The 22,208-nt window shown below is 38.5% G+C and overlaps 6 protein-coding genes across 6 annotated transcripts; 3 read left to right on the top strand and 3 right to left on the bottom strand.

The window, feature by feature from the left end:
• Positions 1-3,000: 3,000 nt before the first annotated feature.
• On the top strand, positions 3,001-5,655 carry F4817DRAFT_350776 (protein kinase). Its single transcript, XM_049304978.1, has 2 exons — positions 3,001-3,053; positions 3,124-5,655. Exons 1-2 carry the CDS (start codon positions 3,032-3,034, stop codon positions 5,592-5,594), a joined length of 2,493 nt encoding a protein of 830 aa, XP_049154954.1. The 5' UTR covers positions 3,001-3,031; the 3' UTR covers positions 5,595-5,655.
• Positions 5,656-6,883: 1,228 nt separating this feature from the next.
• On the bottom strand, positions 6,884-7,364 carry F4817DRAFT_361702 (uncharacterized protein; the record flags this gene model as incomplete). The annotated part of the gene is made up of 2 exons (XM_049306443.1): positions 6,884-7,156; positions 7,215-7,364. 2 exons carry the CDS (start codon positions 7,362-7,364, stop codon positions 6,884-6,886), a joined length of 423 nt encoding a protein of 140 aa, XP_049154953.1.
• A 1,168-nt stretch (positions 7,365-8,532) lies between these two features.
• Positions 8,533-9,981, top strand: F4817DRAFT_361701 (LEM3/CDC50 family protein; the record flags this gene model as incomplete). Its single annotated transcript, XM_049306442.1, has 4 exons — positions 8,533-8,736; positions 8,794-9,571; positions 9,634-9,888; positions 9,953-9,981. 4 exons carry the CDS (start codon positions 8,533-8,535, stop codon positions 9,979-9,981), a joined length of 1,266 nt encoding a protein of 421 aa, XP_049154952.1.
• Positions 9,982-10,774: 793 nt separating this feature from the next.
• Positions 10,775-12,858, bottom strand: F4817DRAFT_350774 (uncharacterized protein). Its single transcript, XM_049304977.1, has 3 exons — positions 11,955-12,858; positions 11,544-11,892; positions 10,775-11,459 (listed from the first exon to the last, which is right to left on the bottom strand). Exons 1-3 carry the CDS (start codon positions 12,755-12,757, stop codon positions 11,160-11,162), a joined length of 1,452 nt encoding a protein of 483 aa, XP_049154951.1. The 5' UTR covers positions 12,758-12,858; the 3' UTR covers positions 10,775-11,159.
• Positions 12,859-14,669: 1,811 nt separating this feature from the next.
• F4817DRAFT_350771 (glycosyltransferase family 31 protein) lies at positions 14,670-17,482 on the top strand. The gene is made up of 3 exons (XM_049304976.1): positions 14,670-15,385; positions 15,478-16,152; positions 16,256-17,482. Exons 1-3 carry the CDS (start codon positions 15,017-15,019, stop codon positions 16,853-16,855), a joined length of 1,644 nt encoding a protein of 547 aa, XP_049154950.1. The 5' UTR covers positions 14,670-15,016; the 3' UTR covers positions 16,856-17,482.
• Positions 17,483-18,746: 1,264 nt separating this feature from the next.
• F4817DRAFT_267744 (uncharacterized protein) lies at positions 18,747-19,672 on the bottom strand. Its single transcript, XM_049299384.1, has one exon. The coding sequence runs from the start codon at positions 19,520-19,522 to the stop codon at positions 18,851-18,853; it is 672 nt and encodes a 223-aa protein (XP_049154949.1). The 5' UTR covers positions 19,523-19,672; the 3' UTR covers positions 18,747-18,850.
• Positions 19,673-22,208: the final 2,536 nt, after the last annotated feature.

Genomic DNA, 22,208 nt, shown 5'->3' with positions numbered 1-22,208 from the left:
TAATAATTAATAATAAAAAGATTTTAATTTATATTTTTACTTTTTATTTTATTAATAATATATTATAATAAATTAAAAATAATAAATTTAAAAATTTTTATATTAAAAAATTTTATTATTATTATTATATTATATTTATAAAAAAAGTATTTTAATTATATTTAAATTTTAATATTATTAATTATAGTTAATATTACCATTAAATTATATAAATATAATATATAATAAATATATATATTAATAATATTAAAAAAAAATATATAATATATAATAAAATATATTAAACTTTTTACTATTATTATAATTTATAATTTTAATTTTAAATTTAATCTTTTTATAATTATATAATTTTATATATTTAAAATATAATAAATTATTTTATTTAATATATATATTTTTTATATAATAATATTTTAATATTTTTAGCAATAATAATTTATATTTTTATATTATAAAATTAATTATTTTCCTTTAATATATATTAGTTATAATTGCTAAAATACCATTTATAAAATTATAATATATTTATTTATATTATATAATTTATTATTATTTTTATATTTTTTTATAATTGATTTAAATTTATATATATTAAGTTTATATTTATAAAAAAAGTAAATATATATAGTAATAATAATCTAATTTATTTTATTATAAAAATATATATAATTATTATAAAAAATAATATTATTTTTATAAAATTTAAAGTTTTAATAATTAATTATAATAATATAAAAATTTTAATTAAAAAAATAAAGGTTTTTTTTAATTAATTAAATATTTATATTATTAATTTATTAAAATTTTATATTAATTTAATTATATTAATTTAAAATATTATATTAAATAAAACGTTTATTAAATATATCAACGAAAATATAATTAAATAGTTTATTTAATATTTAAATAATATATTACAATTAAATATTTATATTATTATATATTATGTAAATTTTATAAAAAAATATAGTTTAATTATTAATATTAACATATTAATTAAAAAAGATTTATATTAATATATTAATATATATATAATTTTATTTAAATATTTTAAAATTAATATATACCGAATTAATTATTTTAATATTAAATATATAATATTAATAAAATTTAATATTTAATTTGTTATTTGGTTTATTATTTAAAATATATTTAATAAATAAAATTTAAATTTTATAATTAAATTATAAAAGTTATACTGGAAATATTTAAATTTATTAAAATATATTTTATTTTATTTTAATTGGAATAATTTAATTAATATTGTAAATAAAAAAAATATAAAGTTAAAAATATTTATATTTATTAATAATATATATATTAATTTAATTATTATTAATTTTATTTTATTAAAAAATATTTAATATATTAAATATTTTATTTTTAATAAAAATCTTTTATTTATTAAATATAATAATTTATTTTTTATATTTAAATTTAATTTTTAATTAATATATTATTAAAATTATAATTATAATAATAATTATTTTTATATATAAAATTATAATATTTAAATATAATAAATATATAAATTTATTTTTAATTAATAATAAATAATATTTATATATTTATAAATAAAATTAATTTTTTTATTAAATATAATAATATTAAAAAATAATTTATTTTTAATAAAAATAATTATATTTAATATTATAATTTAAATAATTTTATTTATATTAATTATATTTTTTTATTTAATATTTATATTAAATAATATATTTTTATAATTATTATATTTTTATATTATATTAATATTTATAATAAATTTATTAATTTAAATATTTTATAAAAATTAATTAATAAATTATTTATTATTAAAATTATAATTATTAAATTAATTAAATTATATTTAATTTTAATTAATAATTTAAATATAATTTATATAAAATAGAAAATTTATTAGTTATAATATTAATAAAAATAAATTAAAAGTTTATAATATTTTAATAATAATTTATATAATTAAAATAATTTTTTTAATAAATTTAATTTTTATTATAATAATAATTTTTAATAAAAAATAATTTTTAAAAAAAAAACAATTTTTAAAAAAAAAAAATTTTTAAAAGAAAAACGGTAATTATTCGGGTAACAATTATTTAAGAAATAACGTTACCTTTCTAATAAATAATGCATATGAGAGGTACGGTACTCCGTTAAGGAACCGTTTCTCAAAACCACCCTTTGCCGCTATGGTAGTTATGCATTATTACATACTCCATAGGGTTATATCGCTTATTTCTCTGGTTGAAAGCAACCCGTACCTGGGTCCGGAAGCCTTGTGATGATGCCATTTGGCAATCCTATCATACATTCCATCCATAAGTATATGCTTTTTGGCTTTAAGAAGTAGACAGTTTACAGCTTTGGAAGTATTTATTTCGGCTTAAGTGTTGAATCAATAAGATAATAAAGTGTTCAAGATAGACAGTGTGTCATTTTACACTAGTATATGAAAATGACTGCCTGTTATTGAAGTCGTAAGGCTACAGTTACTCATAGTCTTCGATACAGTAATAAATTTACTAAGCAACGTCTTCGACAATCAAAGGTCTGTTTTACTTTTTATTGGAGTTTGGTATCTATTATGAACGCTTATCATGAGATATCCTTGAGTCTTTCACACCTCCAGGAGCTCGTTGTATTGGTAGTACTTACAACTCTGATAAGAGAAGAAAATCTATAAGTTGAAGCTTTGGCACTTAGATGTTTACCAGCAGGAAGATATATTGCCGCTATTTTAACGATACTACTCCGTGAGCTTTGATATAACCAGTCGTAGTCGTCTTTCAAGGGACTCATACTATACTAAATGTTATCATGTCGGACATTCCGAGTCCAAGTACTCATGATTTCGTGCGCTTTTATTCTTGTTATAAAATATATATACACCTTGCGTTAAATTGCCAAGACCCTGCATAATTACAGGGGTAAGTTTTCGTTGCATATGTACAGCCGAACATGCCGTCGACCCCAGCCCCCTAACCTAGATTTTTCTTGCTTCACAACATTATTGAAAGTGAACATCAAGATGAATTACAAATTATCTAGAAGTAAGTGCTGTCATTACATCCATTCCTGTTCAATATAGGTACCTATTATGTGGCTGATACCCTTCCATAGAATTTAATGAGACGGACATCGGTCCTATCAAGTTGAGTAACCCATCAACTTCTACACCAAGCCCAGGGGGCATTTTGACAGTAACACTTCATGAGGGTATTGGCCTTTCCGTAGCGGAGAATTACAAGGAAAGCTCTAACGGCGAGGAACATAATCACCATGCGGGGCGCCGCCCGCCTGTCTGTGCGCGATGCAACTATCCGTATGCGCTTTTAGATTATGAAAAATCTCAGGCGACTCTCGACTGTTACTGGGGGACAACTGAAAGTCCTGTATGGAAGTCCCAGTTTGCTACATGTAAATTCGACGTTTCGAGCTTTTCTGAGTTGACAATATATCTTTACATTCGGGATCCTAGTCGCTCTTTGAAGAGTCGCGATGTTTGTCTGGGTGTAGCACGGGTAAACCCCTTTGACGGACTTGAGCAGTCCGAAGTACGTTGGCTGGAACTGCAAGATGGTATGGGGAAGCTACGCATTAGCTTTGAATATGCGAACCCTGAAAATAGAACGTTAGAAGAGAGGGACTTCGAACGTGGAACACCTATCTTCGGTATATGGACCTCTGGTATTATTAAGAAAGACACCCAGCGAGTATATGCCGAATCGAAGATTAGAACAACCCAGCTTAATTCTCAGCCTAAGTTGGAAAGAATTTGGGATTACCAGGTCAGCCATCCTTTTATAGCATCGCTCTCATTTGCTTTCGAATCATCAGAGGGTTTAACCCTCCTTTCTCCATATATCAGCGGCGGGCCCCTTTTCAGTCAACTTCAGAAGGATCGATGCTTCGATGTTGATAGATCCCGACTTTACGCTGCTGAGATTACCTGTGCATTAGAGTATCTACACAGTACTCGCAAGGTCTTCTCCTGGTTGAAGCCTAGAAATGTTCTTCTTGATTCATTCGGCCATGTTGTTTTATGCGGCTTCGGCCCTTTCAATTCTCATGTCAAGAGCGGGAACCATGGGACACCTGAGTATCCAGCACCGGAACTGCTTCTTGGCCAAGCTGAATCCATGACGGCAGACTGGTGGACATTAGGAGTCTTTCTCTACGAAATGCTGACAGGACTACCCCCATTCTATGACGAGGACCACAGTAAGATACGCCAAAAGATCCTCTCTCAACCTGTCCGGTTTCCCAACTCCTTTCCTTCCATTGCCAAGGATTTTATAATCAAACTTCTTGACCGCGACCATGGGCAGCGTCTGGGGGCTAATGAAGGTGCCTCAGAGGTCAAATCTCATCCCTTTTTTGACGGTGTGGATTGGAATAAACTCCTTCAGCGGAAGTCCACGCCTACTTTCCGCCCTGAATTTGTTTCTAGTTCCTTCAAGCAATACGGAGTGAACGACCCCTCTAAGGACGATTTTGTGTCTCGCTGGATAACTTCACTTGAATCTACCAAAGACCCTGAAACCAGCAATCCTCCAGCCCAGGAGACTCATCAAACAGTTGTGCGAGAGGATGATGGCTGGGAATTAATATGGGACGAAGGTCGTTGTGAATTCGACTTGTACAATCGCTTCACGAAGGCAAAAAAGCCAGCCCCTCCCCGACACGGGGAACCCCTAAAGCATGACGATGTAGTTGTCAATGAGAGCACCGACCCCACTGTTCCTAGTCAAACCCAGAAGCAAGACGTACTCGAGGCAGCATTGCAAGCCGGACATGATCGCGTTGTTTTACAACTGTTAGGATATGAAATGGACTTGAACATAAGGACTGGTGCTAAGCGAGTAAGTCCATTAGAATGGGCCGCGGAGGAAGGAAACTTCCCTCTGGTAAAGCTCTTCCTCAGCAAGGGGGCCGATGCGAATTTCCCGAGTTTTATCGTCCGCGGAATGCATAAAGGAGGGCCTGCGTTAGTCAGGGCCGTGGAGAAAGGGAATCGAGAAATCGCCCAGATCCTGGTGCGAGCCACTGATCGGGTAGCCTCAACGAGAGCTCTGGGCCTCGCCGTGTATCAGCAGGATATCCCGATGGTCAAACTCCTACTCGAAAATAGCGTCCGTTGCGAATTCGAAGAGGCAGATCGGCCTCTTCCTTGGGACCCCCAAGATAACGGCTGCTATTTCTTCGACCGGACGGAATCAGAGGAATTCATACCCCCGCTCGTCCGTGCAGTTAAGAAAGGCAATACGGACCTCACTCGGTTACTGCTCTCACACGGGGCGGACGTTAACGCTAGCTACCATGGTCTGCTTTGGGATTTATATGAGTATAACATAGGAAAGGACCCGATCTGGTTTTCATGCGGTCGGCCCGTCGAGTTGGCTATGGAACTGGGACATGATGAAATTGTTGAATTGTTGCTTGACAGTGGCGCTGATATCAATCTCCCACGGCCTAGCTGGCCTGTGCCGGGACATGATTGTGGATTGGTGCCAAGGCTAGTATATCAGAAGGTTACGGCGCGCTTAAGACAGGCGCTGGCGTCAAGGCATGATGGTGACACATCTGTATGAAGCATACGAGAATAGCAGATTCCGACCAAAGAGTTAATATTGATCATATGAATTTGCTGTAGATCAGAGTTAGACTGGCACACTTCACTGATCTAACCGCGACCAGATGTCCATTATGCTATCCCCGCGTTGCTTTTTGACAGATCTGGCATTGCCACCTTCCCATCGCTAAGTATCTCCATCATATAGTCGTACATCAATCTTGAGACCATTACGGTATACGAAACGAGGGGCATTCAGTTGGTCCGAGTCAGCAGAGTCTAAAGCGGCCTGAGCCAAGCCCTTTGATACATCTTCCACAGATAATAAGTCGAGGCGTCCATTTACGCTTGTATTATCTATAAATAGAACTGCCCCGAGCATTTGAAAATTGACGCCGCAATATCAAGCTCAGGAGCACCAATCAAGTCCACAGTGCCGGTATGTTGTCTCAACAGGAACGGTCTAGATGATAGTACTTGGAACTGCGACACCAGCAGAACCGCCATCCTGGTTATCCTCAGTTTTCTGGATGATAGATTCCATATAGCCACTATCCTCTACTACTTAAATAAGTGATTGCAGGACTATGGCAGCAAAGCATTCACCCCGCGGATAAACGTCCGCGGAGGAGTCTGATATGCCTTAATGTCCGTGTCGCTCGATGTAATGCGATAAGGCTTGAAGGGCCCCTTTAATAAATAAAAGGGATAAGATACACGATTTGTGATTATGGCTCTAATTGTTCCGGTACCGGTATATGGCAAATAAGAGAGAAATACGGCTGTAGAGCCATCTTTAGCCTATTTTAAATACACTGGGCGAGACGTACATGCGTTATGTGTCTAGAAATGGATTACTGAGCAGTCTTATAAAGCCCAACTATAAGGTTGCCAATCGCCAGATTCGATATCTTAGACAGGTACCTATCTAATATTACTAAATAGTAATTTCTAAATAGTGACTTGACTGGATACCACCGAGGGGCTATGACAAACTTACTGTAATTCATATTATTTAATCTATCATATATCATTTCTTAATACCGGCATAATGCATACCTTAGTTATTTACTGCTGCAAGATTCCGAGCAATGATCGCATTAAGCTGCCTTTTCCCCTTTTCGAAAATAGTAAGATCATAGATCCATATGCTTCGTGAGACTATACGTATCATCTTACTTTTACATACATGTAGGTGAATGGAGGTATCATAGAGGAACAATAGTTTATCCATAATGATAGGAACCTATCTTCCCCTCTTCGACATGTTGATCGAGCTGCAAATGCGACAGTTTCACCCAGCATACTTCATTCCTCTGGAACTGTATTCACAGCCTTGCCATTTTCTATGTACACTGTCTCCCAACCGACTTTAACATATCCTTTGGAAGGATTAATCCATCCAACTTCTATGTCGCCTCCCTTCCCCTGGTAGTCAGGATCGCCTATGATTGCTTTCATTTCGTCGAAGTTGCGGACATAATATGTACGAGTGAAATGGGCCTCCAGCATTGACCAGTCCGGACGGATTTTAGCAAGCGCTGGGCCAAATTGTCCGGCAAAAGATGAGGGAGTGATGGTCTATGTGCTGGTTGGAACTCTTATCTACTATAAGCATGATTATGGAAGAAAGACGTACGGATGTGTAGCGAACCACGTTGTGCCTCTTCATAATGCCGACCCATTTAGGAGTTAGAACTTCGCGGACATAGTTTTCGAACGCCTCGTCGGTCACGGATTCGAGCTTATAATGGAAAGCTTCAATTTTGAGAAGAATTTCTGACGCCATTTTTTTTTACGCGGAGTTAGATGTCTAGAAAGCTAAAAGCGAGGACATGACAAGTTTCTAGAACCAACTACTGGATCTGCGAGAACGGGACCTTTTAAATATACCTAGATATTATACAATAATCAAACACAATAATCAAATATGAAGTATGGTTACCCAAGTCAAACCTCGTAGCCTCTTAGCCCCTATCGACGCTGAGAAAGTGGAATTGATGCTACCATGTCATGACTCAGGGTTTGGGGGGTTTTCGGTTAGCTGTCTTATGTATAAATTTGTATCTACTGGTTAGTGGCGGTGATAAGACTAGTACCTCTTCTACTTAGTTAACATACCTTAAGAGGGAAGTATATCTCCCATTTCTTGTGGATTTGATCCGTTAGTTGTTGGACTTTCCGGGACACAGGAAAGTGCTACGTTAAACTAACAACGTCTTATTATAAGAATTCCTATATCACTTAAAGTAGAGAGAACATTAAGTCTCAGAAGCGGCAGTAAGGACCTTAGATGTTTTTTTATGAAGTTTCATATTACACATGGTTAGTATAGATTAGTGGAACCCTATAATAACGAAATAACATCTAATATGATTACGAGGCATTTAGTCGGTTATAATCATCTGGCCTAATACGTCGTTTACACTTCGAACAATGTCTCCTGTGGCCTTAGGGGTAATCACGTGCTAATATACATAGGTACATCTCTTACCTACGAGTGGGCCCATATTTTGTAATCGTGCAGGGTGGCTGTGCTTCATTTTAATGGAGGAGAGTGGAGTTCGTATCTGGCATCGACTAAGCCACGCAATTGTACATAGTACAGACAATCAGTCCTGGAGATTCATGGCTGATTCTTGTCTGCGACATCAATCTTTTCTGTTTCGAACATACTGCCTGGGACGTTACCCCGTTATCAACAATCAATATTCTCGTCGTCGCACTGGTGTATACGATAATAGAAACTTAGTGCTTCCATGTCCGATTGAGCGTTAATTTCCGAGACCGAGCGACGAACCTCCCGGCTGCCCCGGGTCCCGAGTCTCTCATTAGACGGGCGACGTAAACTCCAGGCACCCCCCCGATCATAGCTCTATCGCGAACTACCCGACGCCTTCTCTCCCCCATCGCTCCCCTCGATATCTCATAGAACCAAAGTATCTCAATAGTCCACAATGGACGACTCGTCGCCTCCCGAGAGTATCGACAACACCAAGGAGAAGAAGAAGAGCAGAAGACCCGCGAATACCGCGTTTCGCCAGCAACGATTGAAGGCATGGCAGCCAATCCTCACGCCCAAGACGGTCATTCCGCTCTTCTTCGTCATAGGAATTATATGCGCGCCTATTGGTGGACTGTTGATTTATGCCAGCTCTACAGTATGACATGTCTTCTTTCGCGAACGTATGGATCACTGCTGACAGCTTGTCTTCAAGGTTAAAGAACTTCGCATCGATTACACCGACTGCTTCCGGGATTCTCCTACCGACGAAGCTAAACTTATGGACACGAGTTTGATCTTTCCGTCTTTCAAGGACAATAATACAATCAACGCCATGTGGCAACATTCTTTAACTAACCAGACTTACGGCAACTACCTTGTTCAGAATCTCACCAAGTGCACTCTGACATTTGCGATACCTGAAGAGATGGCCCCTCCAGTTCTTCTCTACTACCGCCTTGAAAATTTCTACCAAAATCATCGCCGCTACGTCCAGTCCTTCTTTGATAAACAGCTTGCCGGCGATGATGTCTCACTTGTCGATGTTTCTAATTCGAATTGCGAGCCCCTAGCTACAACTAATGGTACACACCCAAACTCGAGAGCCTATTATCCTTGTGGCCTGATTGCCAACTCGTTATTCAACGACACTTTCCAAAGCCCCATATTTTTGAACCCACCAGATTCAAATGGCTCAGAGAGTAACGAAACTTATGTTATGAAGAACACTTCGATCTCCTGGGAATCGGATAAAGAGCTATATAAGCCTAGGGTGAGCAACGACTATACCAAAATCGTCCCGCCCCCTAACTGGCAGATCCGGTACCCCGATGGGAACTATTCTACTGAAAACCCCCCGCCCAACTTGCACGAAGACGAACACTTCATTGTGTGGATGCGTACAGCGGGTTTGCCTACTTTCAGCAAACTGTATATGCGGAACGATACGAGCCCTATGAGAATAGGTACCTATTCTATGGATATTATTGATAGTAAGCTATCTCTGCGTATTTTGACCGTAGCTTTGCATGAACTCACTAACACATCAAAACAGATTTCCGCACGGATCAGTACCAGGGCAGGAAGAGCATTGTCATCACAACGCTGTCCGTCATGGGCGGCAAGAACAACTTCCTAGGTATCCTGTGGCTCGTTGTCGGTGGCTTCTGTATTGTATTAGCGTTAGTGTTCCTCGTCACGAACCTTATCAAGCCCCGGAAGCTTGGTGACCACACCTATCTATCGTGGAACAACGCCCCATCGTCCGCGGCCGCGAAGGGCAAAGGTAAGGCGTCCGGCCCAACGATAGGTATGGCGACCGGTCGCGATCTGTCGTAGGGGACGAATTTGCGCGGGCTGACGCCTGTTGAGAGCACGGGACGGCAGAGTCGGAATGGTTTAGCTGCGGAAGCGGCGCAGGAGTCGCCGACGGAGTTGTCTGTACTGACGCCTGAACCTGATACCCCTCCAGGAGGCGAGACTAGATCAGGGGAATCCGGGTTCCCGTCACCCTATCTTCCAACGTCGCGATACCGACGGATATACGGTGGCGAGACGGTTGGCGAATCTTCTCGAGCAGGGGCAGAACGGATTTCAAGATGAAAAAGGTCTCATTTCTTGGAAGAAAGCACGACGGGCATGACACGGGTTTACATCAATTATTTCTCTTTATCTCCCTTCCATTTTCTACAGTATTTCGGGGGACAGGCATAGATATGGAGACAATGCCTTTCCTACCTAACCTATTTGTATGAGTACGTCTAGCATGCTGCTACCTCCACCGTTTTCCAATGGGCGGCCAGCACATAGCAAAAACAGCAAGCACTGTCTGGGAGTTCTGCGGCGTTTCCGGTTGCGGTTGTTGACTTTTTATTTATTTATTTATTTATAAATTCTTATGATTTGAGGTTGGCACCCCTAGCTGATACAACTGAGTCGCGTGTTCGTTAAGGTACTTAGCGGTTTCTATGGGGGCTTGGTAGAAATAAAAATCATTAGAGGATATTTACTGTTATTTTTAGTTATAGTGACCATCTATACCTATGTCTGTGAGAGATGTAGAGTTGGAGGCGTAAAAATCCGATGCAAATTGGCGATATTGTATACGGACCGGTTAGTACCTGAGTAAATAACTCCTTCTACGTACCTAGCCATAGCATCAGTAGCAACACACCCCATAGAACCTATAGAAGGGAATGCTTAATAATTGCATTGCTATACCATAAAGCAAATATATATATATATATGTATAGCACACAATGCGATTCGCCTTCCTACCTAAGGTAGCTAAGAGCAGGGATCCCTATTCCCCATACGTATCTTTCCCCTTTTCTTCCTCTGCCATAGTCATTGACGTCTGATAGTATAGATCTGGATATGCCTGTCCCGTGGTACTTCTTCGTTGAAGCCCTTTTTGTTTTACATGAATAATATACAACCCCCTTTGATCGCCCTTTTAGCAACTATTTACGATTCCAGAGAGCCCACCTACAGCTCGGGAGAGTCTAGCGGCCGGAGTGTGTTCTAGTGCCCAAACTCGCAATTTGTTACTTACTCCTTCCGCTTGCTTCGCCTCGGAGGCTAGGACTGTGTGGGCTCTTCGACCTTGCTTTTCTTGGTCTCTTCCTCGCCTGGCGCGGTGTCCTCAGCCTTGCGCTTTCCATTCGTCGCCTTCGCTTGCTCGGCTTCGGGTTTCGAGTCATCTTTAGCCTTCTTACGCACTAGGCCAGATACATCCTTGGCACCCTTCTTCGCCTCCTCGAGTCTCGCCTCCTTATTCGCGGTCGACTCGCCCAGCGCTGTACCGAGTACTCCGAGCATGGTATCGTCAGATGCGAGAACCGAGTTGACGTCCATGGGGGGTTTTCGGAGCTCGACAAGCTTTATTGGTAGTAGTTAGTCTTATTTGCCACATCGTTCTCGTACCGCGACACTAGGGAGTGTACGGGGAAGTGAAAAACTCACCCGTTGCTCCATGTCCGCGATCAACTCCTTAACCTCGGCAATCTGCTTCCGTGTGACGTCGTTATCCTCAGGCGCGTGGAGCATCGCAAGGTCGACCTCTCTGGCGTCAAGCTTGAGCTTCGTGCTTGCAATAGCCTTCTCCAACTCTTCAGCCGCCTCTTGTCGTAAGCCTTCGTCGACTGGTTTTAGTCCCGCGCTAGCTTCGTCTTCAGCGCTTGTGGTAACAGATGCAAATTCAAGAGCCAACGAAAGTTTAAAGTGCGCTTCAGCTATCACCTCCGACTCCTGAGAATAGAGACCCTCCTTATACTTCAGAGAGGCACGGCAGTCGTTAATTGCTAGTGGGTACCTGTGCCACTGTTAGTATTCGTAGGTGAATAATAACAATGAGAAATGCGGAAGTTATCATACTTCTCATTTTCGAGGGAGATCTCTGCTAGAAGGTCGTGGGTATCTGCGAGTCGTTCCTTGATATGCTTGACAGTAGGGTTATCCTCTTCAACCTTCTCTTTTCCCTTCCCTTCTGAAGAGTCTTCATCTTCTCGTTCTAAAGATTTCTCGAAAAGCACACGTGCTAAATCTAGAATCTCAAACGCGACAGCTAGATCATCGTCTTCTTCTTCTTCCTCGCCTTCAGCCTCCTCTTCCTCGTCCGAGTCCTCAAACTCTTCGTCACCTGTAAATTGAAAAAGCGGTTTCTTGGCATCGGATACCTTTTCACTCTCATTCCCATTCTTAGCAACAACGGCAACTTCCTCCGCCTCGGTTTTCTCGTTCTTAGTCGCACTGGCAGTCGACGCTTCGGCCTGTGATTTTTTCCCCTTCAACTTTTTGTCTGCGGCGCCATTGGACTTCTTTTCGCCAGTAGGCTTTCCACCTAAGACGTCACTCTTACTCTGGCCAACCTTGAAGAGGCTGCGACCGTAGAGAAATAGAATATCCGCGTTTTCGGGGGCCATCTCGCCATTGATCTCGGCCTGCATTTCGGTAGCTTGGGAGAAGACTTCGGCTGCATCCTCATACTTCTTCTGCGCATACAGCGCGTTCGCCTTAGCCGTCAGGTCGGCTAGCGACACGTGCAAGGAATTGGCGCGCTCATCGGGATCCATAGGAGGTAGAGACTGGGGAGTGCCCGCAGCTGATGCGGCAGCTGATGCGACAGCTGATGGGATGGCTGATAATATCGGAATATCAGTCGGAGTTGGCTCTGCCATTGTGATGGTAGTTGTATGAAATTGTTATGGGATTGTAATTGTTATGATGGAGCTTTGTCGAAATTGGAGATTATCGCGAAGTGGAAGTGGAAGTGGAAGTGGAAGTGGAAGTGGAGAGCTTGTACGATAATGTTCTACCAATTATAAGGGTGTAGGCTAGGTATAGATGGTAACGCGATCTAGAATATACCTAGTGGTTAATATTTGATATTCGCGCCGATATGTAGATGCGAATGGTGTGAAAAGGTGAGGTCAGGTGTAGTTGTGATTTTTTCTCTGGTGGTGTGTTAGGTGAGGACCGTGAGGTGCGGAAGAGTGACGCGATTACCGCATGCAGACCTGCCCACGAGCCACGAGGATAGAAGCTACGGCGTGAACCGCGTCGAGTTACGGGTAGGCGGGGCTCCGCAAAGCTTGGGCCATGTTAACTGCTGACCTCATATACTACACGCAGCACTTACCTTAGGACCTTAGGTAAGCTAAGTTATCTACGTCACTGTATATACTCACTTTGGATACTGTAGAGATCTAATACATATCTTAATTCACGTGATATTGCTGGCTTTTAGATTTAGATCAAGACAGATCTTACAAAATTCGGTAGAGAAGCGGCGCATTTTAAAACCATGAGGATTCGTGATTAAAACCCTAGCAATCCTCATGTTTACAGCTTCGTCTTCGTTCTATTGACATTACTCTTATAAAAGTTATGCAATACGACATCGTGTAAAAATCATCTCGGCTTTAATGAAACCGGAGATATGGATAGGCTCTCGTGGGTTAAAAATATTATACTCATCCCCCCTATCTCGTATATGATAGGTGTATCATCAAACTAATCGCTTGGCGTTGAAAGAATGATAACGCACAGGTATTTTCTCCCCAGCTTTTACGAAGTATATTGAAAACTAAATAATAAGCATATTTACATGTAGTCAGGGTTTAAATGTCAAACCTTGACAACGTCAAACCCAATGCTCGGTGACGGGTGGTGTTGAGTTTTTCGATGCCGTGTACTTATAGTGAATACATGGATGAATGTTTAGTGGCTATGACGTGCAGCTTTTGAAGGCTAAGGGTTACTTTGCTTTTGAGAAATGGGGATATGGTTAAGATAATTACTTATAAGATAGTAACAAAAGTATTTAATACTATATCTTATCCGTATGAACCCCTTACTTATTCATATAGATGATCCGATTGTGAGACCCCAAAGACGCAAATAAACAGCATATGACATAATATCCAACAATCGGCAAGGGGTGCGACTGGTGGTTGGAGCTGATGATACGGTGATAACCGGGGACAACTGAGACTGTGGGTAGCACGGCATTAGTGTAATAAACTGACACCCGCCCTGCCGCCTCATCACTTCTTTAATTGGCATTTTGAATAATAGGAATGGAAAGATAGAAGCAGATCAATTCGACATACACGTACAAATTGAACATTTGCACACCTATAAACTTACATGTATCAATCAAGTAGTTACAGAAAATCTCAAATATGTTTTTACAGGCATACGACCTAATGAGGTTTGCTGATGCACTCTTAATTTCTTGTTATTCGTACGACGATACGAGCTGATGCGTGTACATAGAAATAACTAACCTACTCAGGCATCACCCATCCGTATATCTCCACTTTGAAAGTACGACCGCAGATCTAGACCGGGTAAGCCGGCCTATGTAGTTAGTCAATACTCGTCGCAAGGTCTTCCTAGATATTATTATTTTTTTAACATGCCAGCACGCTAAGCTACACGCTATGCATGCAGTACTCGCTACACTTGTTAGCACTTGCTGTACCATCTAAAGTGCCTTCGTACCTCTTTCCCAGTCAATCTAGGTACCTACGTAATGGTTAGATGTATGGTATGTTAGGTACATAATGTAGTTATATTCTGTACATACATGTAGGTAAGCGCAAACCTCCACTTGCCTATGTATCCAAAAGATCCAGATCGTATTTTTATTTTTATTTTTATTTTGCGCTGGTCTCTTTCAACCTCTCCTTTGACTTGTGGTTATGATTTCTAGGTTATTTCCATCCCACCTGGGACTTCTTCTTTTTGGGCTTTCTCGACCCCATTGTTCTTCTTTCTACGTACCAGTTACCCAGATCCTACGTTAATTCTCACAAGCCTGCGAGCCTGTTTAAGTGGAATTGCCTTACCAATGTTTTCGCCCTGCCGCTCGCCTCGATAATTCCCCTCTTAATGCTACCCGCCTTACAACAATCAAGGCGCCTGCTATTATCATGATTGTCCCACCCAGCTCTCGCCGGCTTAGGGTCTTTGGCGGCGTTGCCATCCTGACCTTAATCGCGACTTACATCCACATTCGTTCGCAATGGGATGAATCCTCATTCGGATATGCTCGTGGTTATTATAAGAGCGTCACAAGCTACTTTGGTAGTTCGGTATACAACAACACCTTGTATTCCGAAGGGAATGAGGAAACGGTCAACCAATATTACAATGCCAGCAACCCTTGCGCCAATTTCCCCGATACCGACGGCATACTCCTGGTGATGAAGACGGGCGCAACAGAAACCTTCGATAAAATGCCCGTCCATCTTCTAACAACAATGAACTGTCTTCCCGACTTTCTCATCTTCTCTGATATGGTGCGATGCCTTATATCCTATTTTCCTTTTTAGTATCGGCATCAAAACGACGTCACAACTCAAAATACTCAGAGATACTAATCGGATCGTAGGAACAACAAGTTGGTCCATACCATATCCACGATGCCCTCGCCGAGGTTGACGAATCCGCGAAGGCCCATAATGCTGATTTCGACCTTTACCGCGACCAAAAGGAATGTCCCGTATCGCAGAAGTCGTGCGTTGACGCGAAGAGGGACGGACAAAAGGCGTGGAATTTGGACAAGTACAAGTTTCTCCCGATGATGGAACAGACTTGGAGGATGCGCCCAGGCCGAGACTGGTATATATTCGCCGAGGCTGATACCTATATCTTCTGGGCCAATATTGTACATTGGCTGAAGACCGAGTCCGGCTTAAACCCTCGTGAGAAGCTCTATCTCGGCAGCCGAAGCTTTATTGGGGGAACTCCATTTGCCCACGGAGGTTCCGGATATATACTTAGCGGGACGCTATTGAAGCATTTGATTGAATATCACCCAGGCGTGGTCAAGCAGTATAATGTCAAGGGGGCTCATGAATGTTGTGGCGACTTGATGCTGGCGCAGGCCTTGGAAGAGTATGAGAGGGTTAAAATCCGGCAGGTTTGGCCCATGATCAACGGTGAAAAGCCGAGTACACTCCCTTATGGACCCGGTCATTGGTGCGAGCCGATTTTCACAATGCATCATATGAATGCGGAGGAAATCAGTAACGTGTGGCAGTTTGAGCAAACACGCAAGACCGATGTAAGTGTGCGGTTTTATCTTCCCTCTTCCCTGATCGCCTTGATTATTTCCTGCCTGATCTCATGTAAATCATACGTGAGTTTCGAAATTAACCGCTTGATAGCGCGTTCTTCTGATCAAGGACATATACGATGGCCTGATCCGACCAAAAATGCAGGTATCGCGGGAAAATTGGGATAACCTCTCAGATGATGTGTGCTACCTCAATCCAGATCCCGAGGCTCAACGACATGCGGATGGGCATTCACGCGACAGACAGAAGAAAGAGGGGGAGATGAACGATGTTGAAAAGGAGGCATGGAAATCATGGGAGAACTGTGCGAAGGTCTGCGAGTCCCAGGATGTCCCAGATGAAGAAGAATGGGATATACGAGGAATCATAGAACGCGAAGACAAGGCCCCCAGCACTGCTAACGACACGGAGGTTGCTGAAGACACTTCACCTAGCGATGCTGCGGCCCGGGAAGCGTGGAAGAAGGCCATGAACGAGAAGAAGCGGAATCGATCCTGCTTCCAGTACCGCTGGCACGAGGATGTATGCTGTACGGCAAAGAGCTTCAAATTGGGTGCGCCTAAGATGCCGCCTGATGATGGCGACGCCAAAGCCAAATGGGTCAGTGGTTGGCACTTGAAGGGCATCAACGACTGGATTGACGCAATGGGGGAGTGCAAAAAGCCTGCCTGGAAGACGCCCGACTCTTGATCGGTTTCGCTTGGAGACAACTCTTGGCACCGGAAAGACAAGTAACGTTTTCTACACCTTTGCAATATGACGAAACTAATAGAAGAAATATCGGACCGGAGGAACCGGAGAGATTTCATCATGGCCTATATTTGTAAAACATGGACGGTTTCCAGCGGTCAGGTCTCAGTGAGGATATCACAACACGGCGTTCTTGGCCTTTCGCGGGCGGGGGCTCGGGGAGCAACCCATTATAGAATTCGCGGAGCTTAGGATGATATGAGCTTTTGCTTAGGTTAGCATGGTTCGTACTATCAATGAGGATATTTGCATTGTCTCGGACCGATCAACAGCTGCTGGAACAGCGTCGTTTTCGTCTATTCCGGTTTTTTTGTAGTGGAGACCATGGTAGAGGACTAAAAAAAAAGGCTACTATTTATCGTCTTTGGTTGATATTGAATACCTACATCCTAACCTTGGGTAAGTACCTAAGGTAAGTACCTAAGGTATTGACTATCGAATATAATTGATTCTCGATTCTCCGTCGTTGAAGAAAGTAGAGTTTCAGCTCTTGAATGGAAGACAGCTATCCAAATAGTTTAAACTAGCGGTATGGTCCAGTTACTTTGAATACCACCCCTATTGCCCCACGGACCCCCATGTGGACGAAAATGTCCCCAACTAACGGTTTTACCATTCTGGGCATTGTCGCTCGCGCTGGTTGGCTGGCCCAGGCTGTCACATTATAATTGTTGATGTTGTATTCGGTAAGTTACTTAGAGGAGGATCTATATAGTATTTATGTACATGTGGGGTCATGTGATCATGACACAGGCGATGCAACATTGAAGTCTAGGTAAAATACATAAGCTTGACCTACCCTGTACATATGTAGTGTTGTTATCCGCAGGATTGTAACGTCTTGGCGCGCCCACCAGACCTACATGTAGACCCTGTTCCTAGCGATTAGCTTGCTCTGTTATAGATTCTAGATCTGCTTCGACGAGATCGATTGAGGGGCGTGCGGAGGCATGGGATTTGTGAAGTGGATCTATCGCGTCGACTTGGATCGTAAGTGTATTTTCACTATTCCGTAGAGTTAGGACGATTTAGAGCAGACGATTATATCATTAAAGAGGTCGCTTAATGTGCCTAGGTAATTATGGTAAGAATATATGGGCTTTACATCTGTCCTATGAGTTTCATGTAACTGGCTCCCGTAGACGCCATGTTAACATAGGGACATGCCTTGCTGTAGATACGACTGTCCGGACCCGAATGGTGGTACCTGCACGGGACCGAATAGGTCGCAATTAAAGCGAAGCTCTGGCAGCTTCACGTCTGCCGATGATCCTGGAGGACAGCTGAGCTGCTGAGTGAAGTCGGGGGTATTAGGAGACAGACCGTCATCGTCACCATCGGCTCGTGGTAGTAAGCCGAGACCAGACCCGGTGGTTATGTTTTCGCTGATGTCGTGCGGCTCTTTAAGTCCCCTCTTTGAATGAAGCGAAATCTCACCACTTATAGGACCATATATATTAATGCGCTTGTCCGGCATATATGCTTGTTGGGGACCCGTTGCCTTTGAAGAAAGGGGTGTTAGTATTTACATTCTAAATAAGGGAGGAAAAGAACGACCTATCCAGTTAATAAGGCCCAAGATAGCGGCCGTGGCCTTGTAACCTATGTTGTAGAAGGCGTAAACACCACACCATAGCTGTACTGGAAAATTACCGTCTTGATGTCCGCCTGGCCTGAGGCCTGAGGCCTGAAATGAAAGGTCGCCCATGACGTATCCTGTAAGCTGCGCATCCATAATGGTCGCGCTCACTAGACTTCCACCTCCAATCTTTATCCCGACATTGGCTTCAGGCGTAACGATAACATCCAGCTGCGCATCAAGTTCCACACCCGGGTACTGATGAACCACGTTAATTAAATATTTATTTACTACTTCGTATAACAATACGCTAAAGCCCCCATAGCTTTAGCCCCTAAGTAGGTATGAATCAGTGTTTATTCGTCCGAATCATAGACAAACTCCTCCGATAAAATCCGACGGGGCTTTTCAGCTTCTTCTTCGGCCTCGTTCTCATTTTCGTCCTCTCCAGGCCCACTAGCGCCCGGACCATAGTAGTCGAGCAGCTCATCTCGCGCGGCATAATGCGTCTCTTCGGTAACGAGTCCATATCTCCAGATGTTCTCCCACACGTCGAAGACGTAATCCTGACAATTCCACTGGGCGGCCCGCTCTTCCTCCGCGGCGTCGGCAGCCCGGACAGCGGCTTGGATCTCATCCAGGCGACCACGAGGCACAGCGCCCATTCTGACCAAGTGTCGAAACCTTGTCTCGCGGGTTGGATCAGCGCGGATATAATTTGCCTTATATGGCGCGAAGGGTTGCTCTTGGGCAACCTCCCAGATATGCCAAGCGTCTGCCTCCGGAGCGTCGCAATCGCGAACGGCGAGCGACCAGTGGAGATAGTTTCCCTCTAAAGGCGCAAAAATAGCCGTATTAATGGTCAAATGGTCTCGAGCATCCTGGCTACTAGGTTTAGCAACGTTGCTGCTTGTCTTGGCCACTTTACCATCTCTTATAGCGCCTCTCTGCCTAGAATTTGGATCGATGTCGTTTTTGAACATGACATTCTCATATTGAGCCGAAGATGGGCCGAAGCTGGTGAACATCTTGACCTCGAAGTGTGCGGTGCATTGGTTCTATGTTGCAGTCGTTAGTGTTACGTGGAAACAATAAGTTGTTCGAAGCGCGGGCTTCGTAGCTTTATTATGGCTGGGGGGATTTTATGCCGGTGCTTCGGTCCGATACAGCTTATGGTGGACCATTAGTGCAACTGTGCCAAAATTAAAAAAGTCGGTTGCATTATGCCTAATATAGTTAAGCGCATTATAGCTATTGAAATTTATATATTTTAAAAATTAATAATAGGTATTTGCGTTTTATACGATTTAAGTAAATATTTTTTAATAATTGGTATATATTTATTATACGAAATAATATATTGTTTAAAAAAAATTTAAATTTTATAAATTATTTTTATAATAATTAATTTAAGTATATACGGTTGTATTTTAATAAAAAAGATATTAATTAATTAGATTTAATTAAGCGATTTTATATATATAAAAAAATTTTAATATAATTATTGTGGTTATTTATAAAATTAAACTTTTTATAAAGTTAATAAAGTAAAAAATGGTTATATTATTATATTAATAAATTTAATAAATAAGTATATGTATTTATTTTATAAGGTAATTTGTAAATAATATTATTAAAAAAAAAAAAGTTATATTATATATATAAATATAATAATTAAACATTATAATTGTAATTATTTATTAAAGTATGTATTTTTCGAAATTAAATAAGTAAATAATTAATATTTTAACTTATAAAACAAACGTTTATTAATTAAGCTATTTGGTTTTTAAATAATAATTTTAGTATATATTTAACGTTTTTTAAATTTAAATAACAGTTTATTTTTAAAATAACTTTATTTTTACCTTTTTTTTTTTTTTATATATAATTTGTTATAAAATAAAAAATATGTATAAAATTATATAACGTTAAATATATTATAATATTTAATTGTAATAAAATTAATAATATATTTAAAAAAAAAAAAATTAAAAAAGGATAAGTTTTCGATTAATTTTTTTCTTAAATTAAAGTTTGTTTACTTTAACTTTAAGATATAAAATATAATGAATTTAAGGATTGTTATTTAAACTTTATTATTTATATTATTAGATTAAAAGTTATTATATTTTACCGTATTTTTTTAAAGGTGGTTTAAAACCGGTTTTCTTTTTTAAAAGTTTTTTTAAAAAAAATTAAAAAGAGTTATTATAATATTTAAGTATTTAAATCAATTAATAAATAGTATTATTGTTTATAATAATATTTTCTAATTATTTAAATTAGTTTTAAGTTATAATAGCGATATTTAATTTTTTTATTATAATTATAAGTAAATAAATATATAATTTATATAATTATAATAATAAATTTAAGTTTTTATAATATTTAAAAAGTAATTTTAAGTTTATATATATTAATAGTTAATTACGATATAAAACGTATTATATTTATTTTGTTATTTTTAATAAAAATAAAAATAATATAAATAAAAAAGTTATAATGTTATTAATTAATATATTTAATTTAATTTTAAAAGTTTTAAAGATGTTAATTTTAATTAATAAATTATAATTTATTTGTTTTATATAATATTTTATTAATTAAATAACTTTTTTTTTTAAAAATTGATAATATATTAATAATTTAAAAAAAAACGGAAATGTTTGTTTTTTTTAAATAAATGTATTAAATTACGAGTTTTATTTTAAGTGGTTAATAATAAAAGTTTAAAACTTAACCGTAAATAATTATTTGCATTTTTTATGGCGTTTTTATTTATTTTTATTATTTTAATAAATTTAAATAAATTAAATATACGTTTATGTTTTAAATTAAATAAAAAACTATTATTTTTTATATATATAAGTTTAAAAGTTATATCGGTAAAATTTTTAATATTAATATTAAAAGTAAATAATTATTGTTTTTTAATTAAAAAGTAAATATTAAAAGTATTAAATTTAACTTTTTTAATTTAAAATTAATTATAAGTTTTTTTATCGAAATAAAAATTCGTAATATTTAAGTTAAAGGTTTTATTTATATTATTATATTTTAAAGTTTTATTAAAAGTTTACCATAACGGAAAAAAAGGGTTTGGGAAAATGATTCCATAAATATGAAATTATTTTATATATAAAAATTATTACATATAATGGTAATAACGGAATTAGTTTAATGCATTTTAACATCGTGAAATGATTTTAAAATGTGGAATGGTTTTGTAAAATAAAACGATTTTGATATTCATGTGACTTTCACGTGACTTTCACGTGGAAAAGTGGGGCAAAAGTCAAAAAAGTTGAAAAATTTTAAAAAGACTGGTTTTCGAACCCACAACTTTTGCGTTTGTGTACGTATTATAAACCCCATAATTTAATTAAAAGGTTTAAAGTTTAAAGTTTAAACGTTTAAATTAATAAAACGAGGTGGTTAATTTTATCGAATTATTTCGGAATGAAATTTCATTTGATTTTAATCTTTATAACTTTTATTTCGGAAAAAGTAAAAAAGTAAAATTTTAACTTTTTTTTTCGAAATTTTTATAAAATTTTTTTTTTTTTTAAATTAAAAGTCGGGCAATCGTTTTTAAAATGGGAACGATTGTATGGGATAAAATGGTTTTACGGTTATAAAACGGTTTTTATAAAATAAGATTTTAAAAGCGGGTCCGTGACCCATTATTCTTAAATTTTGACTAATTAAAGC

The sequence above is a fragment of the Daldinia loculata genome (genome assembly GCF_022478755.1).
Source record: "Daldinia loculata strain CBS 113971 unplaced genomic scaffold F4817scaffold_71, whole genome shotgun sequence".
In the NCBI taxonomy this organism is placed as follows: Eukaryota; Fungi; Ascomycota; class Sordariomycetes; order Xylariales; family Hypoxylaceae; genus Daldinia; species Daldinia loculata.
The sequence above is the reverse complement of the archived record's forward strand: the minus strand, read 5'-3'. Positions and strand labels throughout refer to the sequence as shown.

Excerpts from the sequence above, each read along its gene's own strand:
- F4817DRAFT_350776 (XM_049304978.1), top strand. The coding sequence starts at position 3,032 with ATGAATTACAAATTATCTAGAA. Across the intron at positions 3,054-3,123 it reads GAATTACAAATTATCTAGAA|AATTTAATGAGACGGACATC; the intron begins GTAAGTGCTGTC and ends ACCCTTCCATAG.
- F4817DRAFT_350774 (XM_049304977.1), bottom strand. The coding sequence starts at position 12,757 with ATGGCAGAGCCAACTCCGACTGATATTCCGATATTATCAGCCATCCCA. Across the intron at positions 11,893-11,954 it reads ATCTCCCTCGAAAATGAGAA|GTACCCACTAGCAATTAACG; the intron begins GTATGATAACTT and ends ACAGTGGCACAG. Across the intron at positions 11,460-11,543 it reads TCGCGGACATGGAGCAACGG|CTTGTCGAGCTCCGAAAACC; the intron begins GTGAGTTTTTCA and ends CTACCAATAAAG.
- F4817DRAFT_350771 (XM_049304976.1), top strand. The coding sequence starts at position 15,017 with ATGATTGTCCCACCCAGCTCTCGCCGGCTTAGGGTCTTTGGCGGCGTT. Across the intron at positions 15,386-15,477 it reads TTCTCATCTTCTCTGATATG|GAACAACAAGTTGGTCCATA; the intron begins GTGCGATGCCTT and ends ATCGGATCGTAG. Across the intron at positions 16,153-16,255 it reads AGCAAACACGCAAGACCGAT|CGCGTTCTTCTGATCAAGGA; the intron begins GTAAGTGTGCGG and ends ACCGCTTGATAG.
- F4817DRAFT_267744 (XM_049299384.1), bottom strand. The coding sequence starts at position 19,522 with ATGTTCACCAGCTTCGGCCCATCTTCGGCTCAATATGAGAATGTCATG.